This window comes from Humulus lupulus, chromosome 1 (assembly GCF_963169125.1).
Source record: "Humulus lupulus chromosome 1, drHumLupu1.1, whole genome shotgun sequence".
Lineage (NCBI taxonomy): Eukaryota > Viridiplantae > Streptophyta > Magnoliopsida > Rosales > Cannabaceae > Humulus > Humulus lupulus.
The window spans coordinates 261,665,651-261,681,938 of record NC_084793.1 but is presented as its reverse complement, the minus strand read 5'-3'; the positions used below and the strand labels follow the sequence as shown (position 1 = coordinate 261,681,938).

General features: G+C 35.7%; 1 protein-coding gene across 1 annotated transcript; it reads left to right on the top strand.

Annotated features, from left to right (window-relative positions):
* Window positions 1-11,590: 11,590 nt before the first annotated feature.
* Window positions 11,591-13,125, top strand: LOC133805991 (putative clathrin assembly protein At4g40080). Its single transcript, XM_062244134.1, has one exon. The coding sequence runs from the start codon at window positions 11,856-11,858 to the stop codon at window positions 12,906-12,908; it is 1,053 nt and encodes a 350-aa protein (XP_062100118.1). The 5' UTR covers window positions 11,591-11,855; the 3' UTR covers window positions 12,909-13,125.
* The last annotated feature ends 3,163 nt before the right edge of the window (window positions 13,126-16,288 follow it).

Sequence of the window (16,288 nt, the reverse complement as noted above, 5' to 3'; positions counted from 1 at the left end):
CTTGAGCTCATTGACATATCTTTTCTGGGCATTTCTACCCGACCCAACGAGGTGTGGTCCTCCTAAAATGGTTACAACATCCTCCCCATCTATCGGGGGAGGTTGATCATCCTCCCTTGTGCGCGTGGCCATGTTGTAAGGCCCTAGATAACCAAGATCGTTACACTGTGTATTTTAAAATAGTGCAAGACTTGCTAATCAAATCGTTTGAACATAAATGTGACCCTAAAGTCAACTAACAGGTTAGGGTTAAAATATTTTAATCATAAACGGTTCATTTTCATTAAAACAGATGTTTAACACATGGGATCCCAAAAACATGGTATATGTGGTAAATACAATCCTCAAAAGTTGGTACAACAAAAGCCAGTCTAATGGCAAAATACAATTTAGAGCTCTATTCCTGTAACTTTCCCTCGGTTGTGGTGGTCGAGCAGCTGATGATGTAAACTCTGCCTCCAAAGCTCTCCAACTCATGGTTGGTCTAGTTTCCCTTTACCTTTACCTGCACCACGAAGCACCCATGAGCCAAGGCCCAACAAGAAAACCATAAACATCAAACACATATAGCAGTAGTAGCATCTAATCAACCTTAATTCAGTTAATTCAATAATTCAGCAGAGTACGAGCATTAAGCTAAACAATAGTAAACATGTGTTTTCAAGCATACATTTCAATCAGTGATAGAAATGTTCAGGGTTGGCGCCCTTAGGCCGAGCCCTCTATTTATCTAGCTGACCCCGGCTCACTTAGTTGAGTTGCGTTCAGTATGCTTATCATCAGCCCCGACACCCTTAGGTCGTACTTTCATACAATGCATAACGACCATACAATCCCATAGTACATATATTCAATTACTGGGAATCTCAGTCCTGTTCACAACCACATGGGTGCAGTTTTCTTACCTCGAATCCCGAGTAATAAATTAAGAGTTGTCTCGAGCACGATCCTCAGTCCTGAGCCTTAGCGATAACCTTAGTCACAATAAGAATGGGTAACTATCAATCTCTAATCCAAATAAATGTTTAGGGAACAAATATTAGCCTCCAAGACCTCGAATTCTACCAAATCGGTTAGTAGAATTCATCCTGAATGCCTGGGTTTGAATCCCCAAGCCTATAAACTAGCCTAGGCCAAATTTGTCTAGGCGGGCCGCAACTTGGTCTTGGGGGTCACGGCGCTCCTCAAGTCAGAGGCACGACCTCTTGCATCTGGGGGAGGCAGGCCGCGACTTGCAACCCTCCAGGTCGCAGCGCGCCTGGCGAACAGAGGCATCCAGCCCCTTAAAAAATGCGGGTCGCAACACTTGAAGAACAGGGCGCGACCAAAGGCCCCAAACCCATAATTTCCTTCTCTTTCTCAACGTTTTTCTCAGATATATCCTCAAATTTCAACCTCAATTATACTCCCAAACCCTAACCAAGTCTAGAACCAAGTCTAGGACTCTTAATCATATATCTTAAGCACAAAATATCAAAGAAAGCTCTACTGAAACTACCATCCAACCATCGACAATTCATCACTTAAACACCTAAACCAACTGATCCTATAAACCTGAATTTTTAACAGAAACCAGACAAAATTCCTTAACTTAATGATGTTGTTGTTCCTGAGCTGTCCCTTAGAGTCTTGACCTTAGTTTTCCCAAATCCTTAAGTTAAATTCCCTAGTTCTTTTTTTAAGTTCATCAAAATTCCTTTAAACACAAGAGAGGGAGAGGGAATCGTGTATGAGAGAGAGAGTGAGAGAGAAAGCTGAGAAGTGAATAGACTTGGGTGGTTTCTAGCTAAGTCTAGACTTCCTATTGAGTTTATCTCTTAACTCAAAAAGTCCAAACTGCCCCTTGCATTACTTAGCCTTCTAATGATTTCGAAGGGTACAACGGTCATTCTTCCGATTCCCGCTAATTCCTCAAGTGTTCCTACCATTTACCAATTAATCCTCTCATTTACAATTAATTACCAAATACTTGTTCATTGCTCAATCAATCCCAAAATATTCTCTAAATTTCCAAAATACCTCTAGGCTCCCCCGAGCCAGGTATTAAACCTCGTTGTGACTATTTCGCTAATCCACTCACTGGGATCGTCTCGAGCCATATACTACAAATATATCCACATAATAATGTAGTCTCAACCATTTATCACATATAATCACATTTATGCCCTCAACGGGCCAAAATTACAAATATGTCCTTATAAATAATAAAGGGCCCACATGCATATCTAATACTCAAAACACATGCATATAATATATCCACATAATCATATAAATCATGCATGCCACATAGTCACGCATTTAATCAATTAAACACACATATATCCAATTATGCCCTCCCGACACGCTAATCAAGTCACTAAACCCTATTAGTGTAACGACCCGAATTTGCTAATAGGGCTTAGAGCCTTGATTAGTGTGCCTGGAGGGCAATAAATGGATTATTATGTTAATATATGAATTAATGTGAATATATGATAATGATGCATGTTTAGTTGAGTTAAATGTGCATGTGGGCCCCGTTTGGATGTTAGGGGTATAAATGTGATAACTGTTATATATTTGTGATATGTCTGCGTAGCACGATCCGAGACAGTCCTGGGGAGCGATTAGCTATAAAGTCACAATGGGGTTGAGATTCCGACTCGGGGTGAGTCGAGGGGTAATTTGGGTATTAGATGTGTTATGGGGTTATCGGGATATCGGGATATGGAAATAAATATTTGGAGATATATTTGAGGATAGAATGTCTAGGAGGGAATATTGGGGAAATTCACCATTTTTCCCTCGGGGACATTTTGGTACCCCGAGCCTTGAGGTAACCGCATAGATTAAGTTAAATAAAACAAAAAGGAAGAACCATTTAGAGGCTTGTAGAAACCGACACCTATTTTCCTTCCAGCTGAAGATAGGTTCTTATCCTTTTCTCTCTTTCACTCTCTAAGGCAAACTCAAGGAAAACTTTGGGGAAACCAACTTGAAGCTAAGGGATTGCAGCTGGGGATTTAAGGGAGCTTGAAGCTTGAAGATTGGAGCATAGGGAACTAGTTCTGAAGCTTAATCCAGCAAGGGTAAGCCTTAATTATAAAGATTATGTTTAGATTTGCTGCTGGTTTGTTAGAGTTTACATGTTGGTTAAGTTTGATTTGTCTTGAGTGTTTTAGTTGAGCTTTGGAGTAGGTTTTAATGGGGTTTTGATGTTGATATTGAGCTAGAATGTTTGTGTTAATTATCTGGGATTGTTAGCTAAGTTTTAGGGTGAATTGGCTTGAGGAAAATATAGAAAGTTGGTGAAGAATTATGGGATTGGAGGTGAAGACCGCGACCCTAGGATGGGCGCGCCGCGGCTCATGTGCGCGCGCGGCCATGGGAGGCCAAGAAGCTCATGCGCGTTGCGGCGCTTGGTGTGCGCGCGCGTGGCCTGTGTGGGGGTCAGTGAGGTGCTAGCCTCTGTTTCGAGGCTAGCCGTGGCGCTTGAGGGTGGGGTCGCGGCTCTTAGTGCCAGTTTGTGTTTTTATGGGTGTTTGGGTTTGGGAACTCAATGGTTAAGGCTCGGGATGGATTTTATCACCCAGATTGATAGAATTCAAGGTCCCGGAGGTTAAAGTCATGGCTCGAAGTTATTTAATGGATTAGAACTTGATGGATGGATATGGTTATTGTGTTGTGACTAGGGTTTCAGCGAGGCTCAAGTTAGAGGACTGTGCTCGGGACATCGGTGCTCGGTGAGCTCAGGACTCAGGTAAGAAAACCCTTGTTCCCATAGAGCTTGTATGCAGGGCTGGGCCCAATGTGTTTGAATAGAACTGGTATGCAGGGCTGAGCCCAACGTGTTTGAATTGCAGGGTGTATCCCTTTGATTGTATTTGCTAGTATTCTGTACTTGTTTGTTATGCTTTGAGTGCAATTATGTGAATGATCGGCAAGAGCCGGGAACGGTGTAGGCCGAGGTCGGCAGGGGCCGGAAACGGCAAAGGGCCGGGAACGGCGTTAGGCACGTTGAGTGCAAGGCCGAGTACGGCAAGGGGCTTGGAGCAGCATTGAGCACGTGGAGTGCGAGTTGCCAGGGCGAGTCCCTAAAAGGATACCTGGGATATCCTCACGGTGTGGACCGCGAGCCCAGGGCTTGGTAAACGCCTGGGACGGCTAGGCCGTATGTGTTTAGCCCATTGGTGGCCTTTTTATAAGCTTGATATATGTGTTGCATATGTTATCTGTTTGTGGGTTTTCTTGCTGGGCTTCGGCTCACAGATGCTCTGTGGTGCAGGTAAGGGTAAGGAGAAAGCCAACCAACCACGAGTGTAGCAGGAATGAAGCGGCGTGTACATGTTTGGCCAGCCTGGCTGCCACAGCCAGTGGATTTTGGGAGATGTTTGTGAACAGCCCTAGATTTTGTCGTTTAGTCAACTTGGTTCAGTTTATATGTTGTAAATATTTCTAAACTATATTTTGGGATCCCAAGTGTTAAACTTTTATGATTTTCAATTAAATGAATTTATTTCTAAAGTTTTTCCTCTGTTTATGGCTTAGTTACACTGTTTGATCTAAAACCTCGATTAGCGAGTTAAATGCACGTTTTAAACTCACTTAGTAACGGCTCTAAGGAAGTAGGGTGTTACAATTAGCATTTTGGGTCATTAGAAGTGTTCTGTTTCTTACATATTGCCCAAAATATCTTCTCGAGATTAGACCTTCGATCTCGTCCTTTAGCTGTCTGCATTCATCGATGGTATGACCGGTGTCTCTATGGAATCTGCTGAATTTATTGGTATCTTTCTTTGATTTTTGATTTTGCATTGGATCAAGTCGTCTAAACGGGACCTGATTTTCGTTTGCAATAAAAATGTTTTCCCGAGTTTCTTTAAGCTTAGTATAAACTGTGTAAATTGAGAAATATTTTTCTCCCTATTTCTTTTCCCCCCATCCGCCTCTGAGTTATTCCCTTCATTTTTCTTTCTTTTTTAAGGGTTGTCTCTTGAAGGTCGCGACGTTGAGGGGGTAGCCGAGGTCGAGGCTGAGTTAACACTCGTCGTTGTAGTTATAACAAGTTGAGGGGTCAGTTTTAATGTTGACCTCGCCTCTTCTACATTGACGAATCTATGAGCCATATTGTTGAACTCAGTTATTGTCCTTATAGGTTTCCTTTGCATATCGTCCCAAATGGGACGTCTTGGCAATACCCCAGCTTGTACTGCCATAAGATGACCACTGTCATCGACATTACGGGCTCGTGCCACCTCTATGTTAAACCGGCTGCTGTCTAACATTAGTCAAAGTCGAGGCTTCAGGCCTGACACCCACCATGGCCTTGAGTTTTTTCTTAAATTCCTTAGCCAGTTGTTCCCAAGATGAGATCGAATGCCTTCGGAACTTGTCAAACCAGTTTTTTGCTGGTCCCGTCAATGTGGTTGGAAAAAGCATGCACCTGAGCTCGTATCCGATGTTGCTGGCCTTGAATTATTGTGTTAAACATACTCAGATGGTTGTACGAGTTTGAGGCCCCGTCAAAAGGTGCCACGTGGGGTATCTTGAATCTGTAAGGAAACATAGTGTTTGATATATGCAGAGCAAAAGGCTCAAGCTCCTCATCGGAGTCGTCTACCTTGTCCTTATTTCTCTCCTCTTGAAGGAGTCTGAATGCTCTTTCAAGTTGGTTAATTCTCTCTTGGACTAAATCCACCGGAGGTTGATCTTGCACTTGGGGAAACTCGTTATTATTTGTGAAAACTCCAGCCCAGTACAAGGTTATACTAATTCCCATATACTAGTTGTATGGGCTCTTTTCGGCTATTCAAATGTGTTTGCAAATCTAGGTTTGAAGGGTTAGCCTGCCCCTAGTTTTGATTAAAATGATCTCGAAGATCAAGGTTCTCATAATTCCAGTATTTCTGGGTTCAGTGTTGTATACACTCACCGACCTACTGAGATCCAAACTTCCACTTATGAAGCTAACATTTCTCTCAAGTTATTGTGTGGCTTGATTGTTGCAAGGTAGGTCTTCCACTGGCCCCCTCGCTCTAGTTGTTTGTGATCTCGACATATGACTTCCTGCTGGCTAGGATGCCCTATGTCCTCTGGGAGCTTCTCGTTCACCTCCGTGTCCAGGTTGAGCCCTATGGTTTCTATCTCGCCACCACTCCAAAAGGGTCTTTAGTGTGCTTGTTCCCCCGCCCATTTCCTATTAGGAGCTGGCTAGGGTGCCTCCCGAACTGTAGATGGGTGCCTTATTGGCGATGGAGACACCTTATTGGCGACAACGGGGGCCTTCCATTGTTGGGTCGGGAAGGTCCAGAATTGGCTCGGACTGGCTCCTGGTTGTTCCTAACAAGCTCGAGATTATTATTCCGAGCTACAAAGGGAGCTCAATTATTCCCCGTTCCAGCAGTTACACTCACCGTAGGGTTCCCAACAGTTGCATTTTGAGTATTTCTCCCAGGGCGACCGTTGCTGGTATTTGCCCTAGGCCTCGGCTGGGCCTGTTGGGCCCTATGTTCGGCCATTCTGGCGCCCGTACTCCCGCGGGGACACCCTCTGGTCCTCCGAGGAGGTGCATGTACCTCAGCTGGTTTCCAAGCCAATTCCTCGTTTCGTCGTGTGGCTTCGGTCAACTGTTCGCACAGTTTGTGATTATGTAATTCCACAATGGGCATCTATCTTTCAAGATTATAGTATAAGTCCTCGTCGAGCCTGGGGGTTGGAGCAGGTGGCCCCCGAGAGTGAGATGATGCACTTCCTTCATCTAGGCTCTGATCTTCCATGGGCTGCTTCTGAAGCCTTCGTGGGTAGTTCTCAGTCTAAGGAGTTTATTCCTCAAGGATTTGTGGCAATGGTCGCCCACCAGTTCCAGGATTGTTCGCAGCGGCCATTGATGCTATCCAGGAGGTTTTTGATTAAACAATATTTGTTTAATGCTCTCAAAGAAAGCATCAAACTATTTACGCCGTTTTTTCGTCAACTTAGATATGAAAAGCACTAAACAATGATGCAGAAAAAATCAAAGTATTCACAAGCTTTTTACGTGATTCATCAATTAAAATCTGTCTAGTCCACGAGTTACTATTACTACTTACTACTCTTCCAAAGCTCTTTTAGAAATCAATTTGGCAGAGTATTCTTTCAGTACAATTTGTGCCTGAATACAAATGAAATTTCCCAGGCTATTTATAGACCTGGTTGAAAGAATATATTCTCATTATTTCGGAAAGTTATAATCAAGCATTTAAATTTGAAATAAATACAAATAATGGACTAATTACATATTATCCCATGATAATAGGGATTTAATATCTGATAACAACAAATCCTTAAGGAATAGAGATTTCCTAACAGTCTTTCCGCATGCAAAACACGTCATTGAGCTCGATCGTTGGGCTGATGCGCTTTCGAGACCGATTTAGACTTTGAGCTCATCATTCCAGTTATAGCCTCCTCATCATCTAATAACTTGGTCGAATACGTTCCTCAGAGAAGGTCGGTGATTTGCAAGCTCGAACAATGCAACTCATGCTCGAATGCTACTAACAGATATGTAAGTAGATTATAGTGCTGGTAGCGGATCTGGAACCATTTAACAATTCATATAAGTGTGCTGCTAACATTCGTATACCCGAGCTTAGCTGCTTCGAGCTTAACTACTTCGAGCCGAAATTTCAAGACCATTTATCTTATTCTCGAAATTTAAGTATAACACCAATAAATAAAAATACAACAACTCGATGCTCTGAATAAAACTAATTTTTTTCAAACCATACTAGTAGATTATATATTCAAATACTCAATATGTGGCAGGGTGCAATTAACGTTAGGTACTCGAAATATAAGAATTAATGTATATATATATGAGAATTTTTTTATAGGAGTTTCACTTTAAGCCCTACCAGTAGGGCTCTTAGTGTTTACAACTTGTGAACAGTTTTCGGCGCGATTTTTTTTTATGACCGTGTATATTGTAGCTATTTAGAGCATCCTACAAATTTTCAGAAAATTCCGAATAGTTTACAGTACCGAAAACTAGGTTCAAACATGATGTTGCACGCATGACTAATTTTTTTTATGCGCGTGGAAAACAACATGTTTGAATCTAGTTTCGGTACTGTAAACTATTCGAAATTTTCTGAAAATTTGCAGGATGCTCTAAATAGCTACAATATACACGGTCATAAAAAAAAATCACGCCAAAAACTGTTAACGAGTCAAGAAACATTGAGAGTCCTACCGATAGGACTTAAAATGAAGTCTTTGTAGAAGAATTGTCCAATATATATTTTACTGAGAAAAAGAATTATAATCATTGAACCCTCTAAATATATTTTTCGATATAAACTTCAGTTTGTAACACCTACGTTTTGCCAAAAGGACCATGGGACCACATCATGTCTACGTACCTTTATATTTCAAGTAGTTACTAGCTAAATTCAGTCTATCTTTTTCAGATTAAACATGCTTATAAGTTATATATAATGATTGTGTTAGGAATAATAACGAGACTAACACTACAACGCACGCAACTAAAAATAAATGGTCTGTTGATAATTAACAAATTCAATTAGTAGTGCTTTAAATATAACATACGTGATACTAGATACTATTACTCTACTGTCTAGCACTATAGTCTATATATATATATAGACTATGTACGTACCAACTCGTTACAAGTAGTATTTATATTGAAATAAAAAGTGTGCTCATTAATTTTAATACTTTATTAGCCTCTTCACAGGTCTCTTTCCAATTCCAACTTAACTTCAAGTTCAAGTGGGACTTTATTAGCCTCTTCATTGATTTGATTATATTGTGAAAGTGATTTACTACCTAAGTACTAAGTATTGAGTTTATTGAAGAAGTAAAACAAGATTTAAAGAAATGACAAAAGAACAAGTAAATGAATCACATCAAGTAATTTTTACAAAATTCACCATTACACAAAGTAATGGCTAATTTTTAAGACCTAGTCCAGAAAAAGAAATTCACTAAGATAAAAAATGCAAGTTCTACACAGTATCTCTGATTTTACAACAATAACAATAAATCATTTATACTTGTCTTTCTTATAAAATTCCTTAGTTTGATCTATTTGAATCTTTACACTTGAACTTTTGCAAATCTGACTTTCTTCCAATACTTCACCTGAAGAACATCACTGCCAGCCATGGATGAACATCCTTCCAAGAATGAAGTTCTTCAACCTGTAAAAGAAAAACAACAAAGAAAAAACTCACACGAAACAAAACCTAGCAGAGCTAAGGTTGTAAAAAAACTTCCAGATCTCAGTTCTAACCAACTCAAATACCCACACTCTAAAAATAGAAAATCATTAGAAAACAAATTAGCACAGCACACCAAAAACTCAAAACCTAAAATCACAGTCAATTAAACATAACAGACACTTTAAACCAAGCCACGTAAGTAACAAAAAGATATTATGACAATATCAAATTTTCAGATGTAACTGGCAAAATAACAGATGAATTGAAATACTGTCAAATTACAAAATGCAGATGCAATTGAAAAAGTAACATATGAATTAAAAAATTACCAAAATATAAAATACACAAAGTAAGACACTGCATATTGTGAAATAGACTGGAACTTTATATTTTGATTAAAAGACATGTACCTGTATTTTATAAATACAAATTGAGATGCTTAGCGGACACTTCGGGTTAAGTAATATAATTATTATATTTTGTATATGCTATTAAATTTAAGGAAAATAAAAAAATAAATAAAATAAAGAAAAGTCAAAAAATGAGGCTTGACATGCTTGACCTACTGTTAACCACTATTGTTCAAAACTATATTTTTTTTAACAATACCCAATATACAAATTAAATTAAGTAAAAATAAATCAATAATATATTTAATATTTATTTATTATTCATAAAAAATAATTTTTTTATAAAAAAAGTAATTATTAATAATTAATTAATAATAATATTATAAATAAAAATGTAATATTTATTATTGTGTCAAATTTGACATATTATATTTTATAATAAATTTGACACAATTTTTTATTATGTGCCAAATTTAATAAACTTTTTTTAAATATTATTTGAGTTATAATTTTATTAAAATTTGCTAAATATAACCCTGCACAACTTTTTCGTATGGGTCATATTTAGTGGGCAATTTGGAATGATTGTACTATTTGTGTTACTAATTAAACACATGCTTTTCAATGTTTTCATATTACAAAATAAGAGAGGCCAGCGCACACTCGAACGTCGGAACATATTTGTCTTATTGTAACATTTTTTTTAGGTAATTATTTAGTAATTGTGTTTTTTGTAAAGTATGATTTTGGTATTTTGTAATTATGATAATATTTATTTGTTACTCAATATTTTAAAATCGTACATATTTATTATCTTAAATTTAAATTTAATTAATAAAATTTTGCCAATTTAATTAAATTGCTGTGAATTATATAAGTTCTAAATTTAAATTTAATTACATAGTTTGATTATATTGACAAAATTTTATCTATTAAATATGAGTTTAGGGTATCAAATATGTATAATTCTAAAATACAAGTACTATATGAGCATTATTGAAAACAGAAAATACCAAAATGATACTTTGCAAAAATATAGGGTACCAAATAAGTAAATTCTCTTTTTTATTTTAGACTTTATATTAAAGAAATTATTCTCATAATATAGAGGATTATACAGATTTAAAATTATATGTAAATGATAACATAATGCTAAAAAATTGGAATGAGTTTAACAGTAATTAAATCACCACTTTATGATTTTGACACTTGGCACACTAATTGCTCTCTAGATATATTCATTTATTAATGTTATACGAGCTTGTTGAAATATAATTTATATATGTATAATGGATAAAAAATTTAATTAATTATTTTATTTTTTTGTTAATTAGTAAATAATAATAATGAAATAGGTTAGTAAAAGTACCTACTGTAGTCATGCGGTGTAGTCCCAAAAAACAACGTGTTTTAACTAGTTTTATATTTATAATTGGGAAAATACTAGTTTGGTGCATGTATTTTTCTCAAATATGTAATGTATTTTGTTAAATGGCAATCAAATTTTATGTTTTACAAAATTGATGAAAATAGTAGTTTATACTAAATTTTAGTCAAAAAAAATTTAAATATAATTTTTTATTCTCACCTCCTCGATCATTTTTTCTGTTTTTTTGAACTCATCGCATCACTGACGACCCGAGAATTGATCTTATAATTGAAAATATTTTAATCAAAATTGAGTCTAAAATACTATTTTGATCAATTTGTAAAAGAATGAGTCTGAATTATCATTTAACAAAACATAGAAGTCAATCGTATATTAAGAAAAAACACAGTGAACAAAATAATATTTTTCCTTTATAATATACAAATTCTATTATGAAGGAAAAGAATGTCCATTTTCTAATTAGTTGTGCAAGGAAAGTTAAATAAATACTATATATATATATATTTTTTTTTTTCATGATTGACACGTTACCGTTTAACTAGAATGCATAGTAGGTAATAACCATGTCTCATTTTCTATTTTTATACTACATTCTCTCTTAAGAAAACAGATATAACATTACAATTGCGTACAATACTATAACAACAATGTTACAAACTCAATCTTGCATTAATATCTAATCTTATCTCTTGTGTTAAAAGTCAAACCATTTACAACACAAATGAGGTCACATTAATACCTATGTATCTTATCGTCGTCGCCAGTACTAATCTTTCATGTTTCAGTGAACAATTAAACAAATTCCCAAGACATTAATTGTTCCGAAAGCCATCAATTTGTCAATCTCGTATACGTTTATTTAAATAATTAAATTAGAGTTAACTTATATTTGAGGTGAGTCGGTACTCAACCATGGGGCGGCGCGGAACAAAGCTGAGGGACCTCGTCGGAGCAATCAAGGACAAAGCGTCTCAAAGCAAAGCCGCGATTTTCTCTCGACCCAACACGCTTTCCCTACTACGCGCCACCACCCACAACCTCCACACACCGCCGAACCCAAAACACTTAGCGGCAGTACTAGCCTTTGGTCACTCCTCACGCGCAACTGTGTCCGCCGCCGTGGAGATCCTGATGGATCGGCTCCAGAATACGGGGGACGCCTCCGTGGCCCTCAAGTGCCTGGTAGCCGTCCACCACATTGTGAAGTTCGGTACTTTCATCCTCCAAGATCAGCTCTCCGTTTTCCCCTTCCATGGTGGTCGGAACTATCTCAACCTCTCAAGATTCAGAGACAACTCTAGTCACGTGACTTGGCAGCTTTCCACGTGGGTTCGCTGGTACGCCGAGTACGTCGAGAACCTTCTTTCCACTTCCCGGGTCCTCGGATTCTTTCTCGGCTCGTCGTCGTCCGCCACGGAGGAGGAGCGAGTTTCTGCGAGTTGGAACGGTGATTTGATTAAGGAGACTGAGTCGCTGGCGAGTTTGTTCGAACGGATTTGTGCACAGCCCGAGTTGGATCTGAGTTTGAACGGTAACAGATTGGTGGACGATATTCGGGGATTGGTGGGTCAGGATTATTTGTCGGTTGTAAACGAGGTATCGATCAGAGTCACTGAGTTCGGGGATAGACTGAGTTGTTTGAGTTTCGTGGACTCGGTCGAGTTGATATGCGCTTTGAGGAGATTGGAAAATTGCAGAGAAAGGCTTCAGTTATCGTCTAATTTGGTGAAGAAGGACTTGAGTGAAAGCCTTTGGGATCTGATTAGTGAAATTAAGGAGAAGTTTGGGAGGGAAAAAGAGAACCGGGAAGATAATTTGGTGGTGGCGTTAAGGAAAGATAAGGGTACTGAGTCGGCTCGGTTCGGTGACCGAGTCTTCAAGTTCAATGACTCGGTCCGATTCTCATCCGGAAGATTTGCCACCAATTACAGGCATTCTTTGCCTTTTGTGGGCTCCACGGAATAGTGTGGTCGGTTGGTCAATTAATTTTAGAAATTATGTTGTAAAAATTAGAGTTGAGACATTTTTTTTAATATTTTCTGTTGAATAATATGTTCCTCTGTCGTTACCACTTAAATTTGGGGAGTATTCTATCATGGGAGCTTAAAAAAGAGCTACACCGATTGAGCTCTTTTGTATTTTGTATTTTCGATTAGTAAATAATACCTTATTTTTATTATTATGCATAGTATAGTTATTTAAATAATTTTGTAAATTTTTAGAAAAAATCTGAATAATTTACCGTAGTGAAAATTAAGTTTAAATATATTATTTTTCAAGTGTATAAAAACATGCAATAATCTGATTTTAAACTAACTTTTGGCATTGTAAATTATTTAAAATTTTTTAAAAATTTACAGAATAATCTAAATAACTACAATATACACGTATATAAAAAAATACACTAAAAACTGTTCATAAATGAAGAACATGAAGTAGTCCCATCCCGTAGGATTTTTTTTAAGCCTTACGATAAATTTGGTATCTTATTATACAATATTTTGGTTATATGTGTATATTTTCTTCAAATATATTTATTTATATATAAAGAGATACTTTTATTTTTAACTACCTAGAAGTATTACAAATTCATTGTTATAGTCATCTAAATCTCAAAACGTTATCAGCTATGCTTTTTGTTTACTTTAATAGTCAACTCATCCGTGTGAAAAAGATAATTGAAGTGTCAAATTAATAAAACAGTTGTAGCTTTTTTTTTTTAGAATTAAAGGCTATAAAAAACTTTGTTATTCTTTGGAGAAAATTACGATACAGTGATTATGATTTAAAAAAAAAAAGAACTATCTGAGATTTTTTTTTGTCAGGAAAAATATCTGAGAATTAGAATACAGTATGATATATGCAATATCTTTTTTTTTTCTTTTACGCAAATGTAATTTCTTTAAGAAGGTTTTTAGTTTAATTTAAGTAATTATTACATCTTTATGCTCTTTGCTTTGTTTATAATAAAACCCCCAAGTAAATTCCATTTATAGTTAAATTTACCAAGAGTGCTTAAAGATAGCATGATCATGTAGTAAAAGTAGTCTTGTAAAATTAAACAAAGAGTTAATTTCATTGCCCCAAAATATATAAGAAACTACAAAGAATATTCATTTAATACTCTTAGGTCATGTCGAAACTACAATGTATTTTTACTATTTATACCTCCTAAACTGAGTTGTTAAAATTATAATCATAATTTGTTTCTATATGTTTTTAATTACATTAGTTTGATTCGGTATCCTAGTTTTAATACATGATACCACATGGTTGCAAAATATGCAAGTGAACCTTATTATAAGTAGATATACTAATTTCCTATTTCCATTTTAATTAACTTAACATCCTCATATAGAATAAAACAACATAGATATCGATTTATATGTAAAACTATTTATGAAACCCGACTGTATTTCGTTATTTACGCTTGCTTGTTTCAGAGCAAGTTCTCTCTATATTATTTATTATAAAAACTAAATTAAAATCTCAGTTGTATTTTTAAGTTTCACAATGTATTAAATTTCCCTAGTGCTGTTTGGGGTCCCTAGGTGTGATAATAGTGGTGGTCCTATGTTGTGGAAGTTTGTAACTAGTTTTTCATATTTAATGAACCATGTTGACTGTTACATTGGAGGTGAGATGGACCATGTTGACTGGAATTTCACTGGCTTCTATGATACTCCAATTGATATTATGTGCAAACACATCTTGCACATTATTACAATTAGGAGTCTTCCTCAAACCATCCATACGGTACAAATCATTTACTACACACCAAAATTTATTGTTTGAAATTCTTCGCGATGCTATTGTAATTTATAATTTTGTCAAACTGTGCGGTATGGTACGGTTTACGATTTTAAATTTTATAAATATAGCTCATATCACACTTTATACATACCGTATTGTTATATATACTAAATTTTTTATATTTTTTTTCAATTAATACATATATATTTATATAGTATAATGTACATAATATTAAAAAAAATTATTATGTTTCTTATGATGCTAATACATATTTTACTTCAATCTTAAGATATTCCTCCGTAATTAATCAAAACATTTGCTTCTATATCACATTTTCTCTTTCTTATTAGTTTGCTGTATTTTTATTGTTTTGCTAAAAATTGAGTCGTTTGTTGTATTTTTATTGTGATGTTGAACACTCTTTAGTTATTAGTTGTGAAATTATTGGAATAATACATGCTTAGGAATATGATTTAGGGAAAAAAAAATTTGGAATCGATTGAGTCTTTCAAGCCAACATTTATATATTAAATCCCTAGTTATCCACATTTTGAGCTTAATGATAATTTTTGTTGTTCGACACTTAGTTTGAGCTAAATTGAAACATTGTTATTTGTTTTTCCCTTAAATGTAAACCATAAACATATGAAAAGTTATTAGGGAATGGATTGTAATTGGGTTTGTATTGAGAAATTTGTGTCAATAATAGAAAAAAAATTGAGAGAAGAAATATATATATATATATACTGAAAATGAACTACACTCCAATTGAAAATACAAAAAAACAAGTTTGGGGGAGTGTAGTATCATTAGAAAATAAAGAAAATAAAGAGAATTGAAAAACAAATATATATATATATATTTCAGTTTATGAATTTTCTCTCAAAGATTTTTTTTTTTTTTGGGAAAGTTGGGGAATGTTTATGGGGTTTGAGAGTTGATACAATATTGGTTTGTTTGCTTGTGTGCTTATTGTATACTCTAGCCTAAATGACATTTTCATCCACCTTTACCGTAACCTTTCATTATAAGCTTAAAAGTCCTTCTGATTCTTGAGCATGTGTTATCATATTAGGGGAGATTGATGAATTATGTAAGCATATGAAAGACTTTGTTTTGATGGAATGATTTGGAAGATTTGACATGTATATAGTATTGTGATTGTGTGCTATTTATTGGTTAAGGCTGATTTGCATAGCAAAGATTGAAGTTGATTATTGAATTGATTTTATTGAAATTCTGGATGAAATGTAGTTGAAAATTCTGAGCTCGTATTGCATGGTTTTCATGAGGTGGATGCGTGTTAGGTAAACTTGATTCATATGTGTGATTAGTTTTTTTTAGAGAGGGTCAATAGATTTTACTCGAGGACTAGTAAAAGTTAAGTTTGGGAGAGTTTGATAGAGCTGTTTTTTTTATAGTGTTTTAAAAGGTTATTTTATTTCATTTTTGAGGTTTATTTAGTAATATTTTTGTGCAGTATGATGTTTTGTTGCCTATGTTTGATAATATTTCAGATTTATGGTGTTAAGAGTATGTCCTAAAAGCATGTAAAATACATTTATTATTTCGATGAATAAATAAATACAATG

Coding starts and splice junctions, on each gene's coding strand:
- LOC133805991 (XM_062244134.1), top strand. CDS start 11,856: ATGGGGCGGCGCGGAACAAAGCTGAGGGACCTCGTCGGAGCAATCAAG.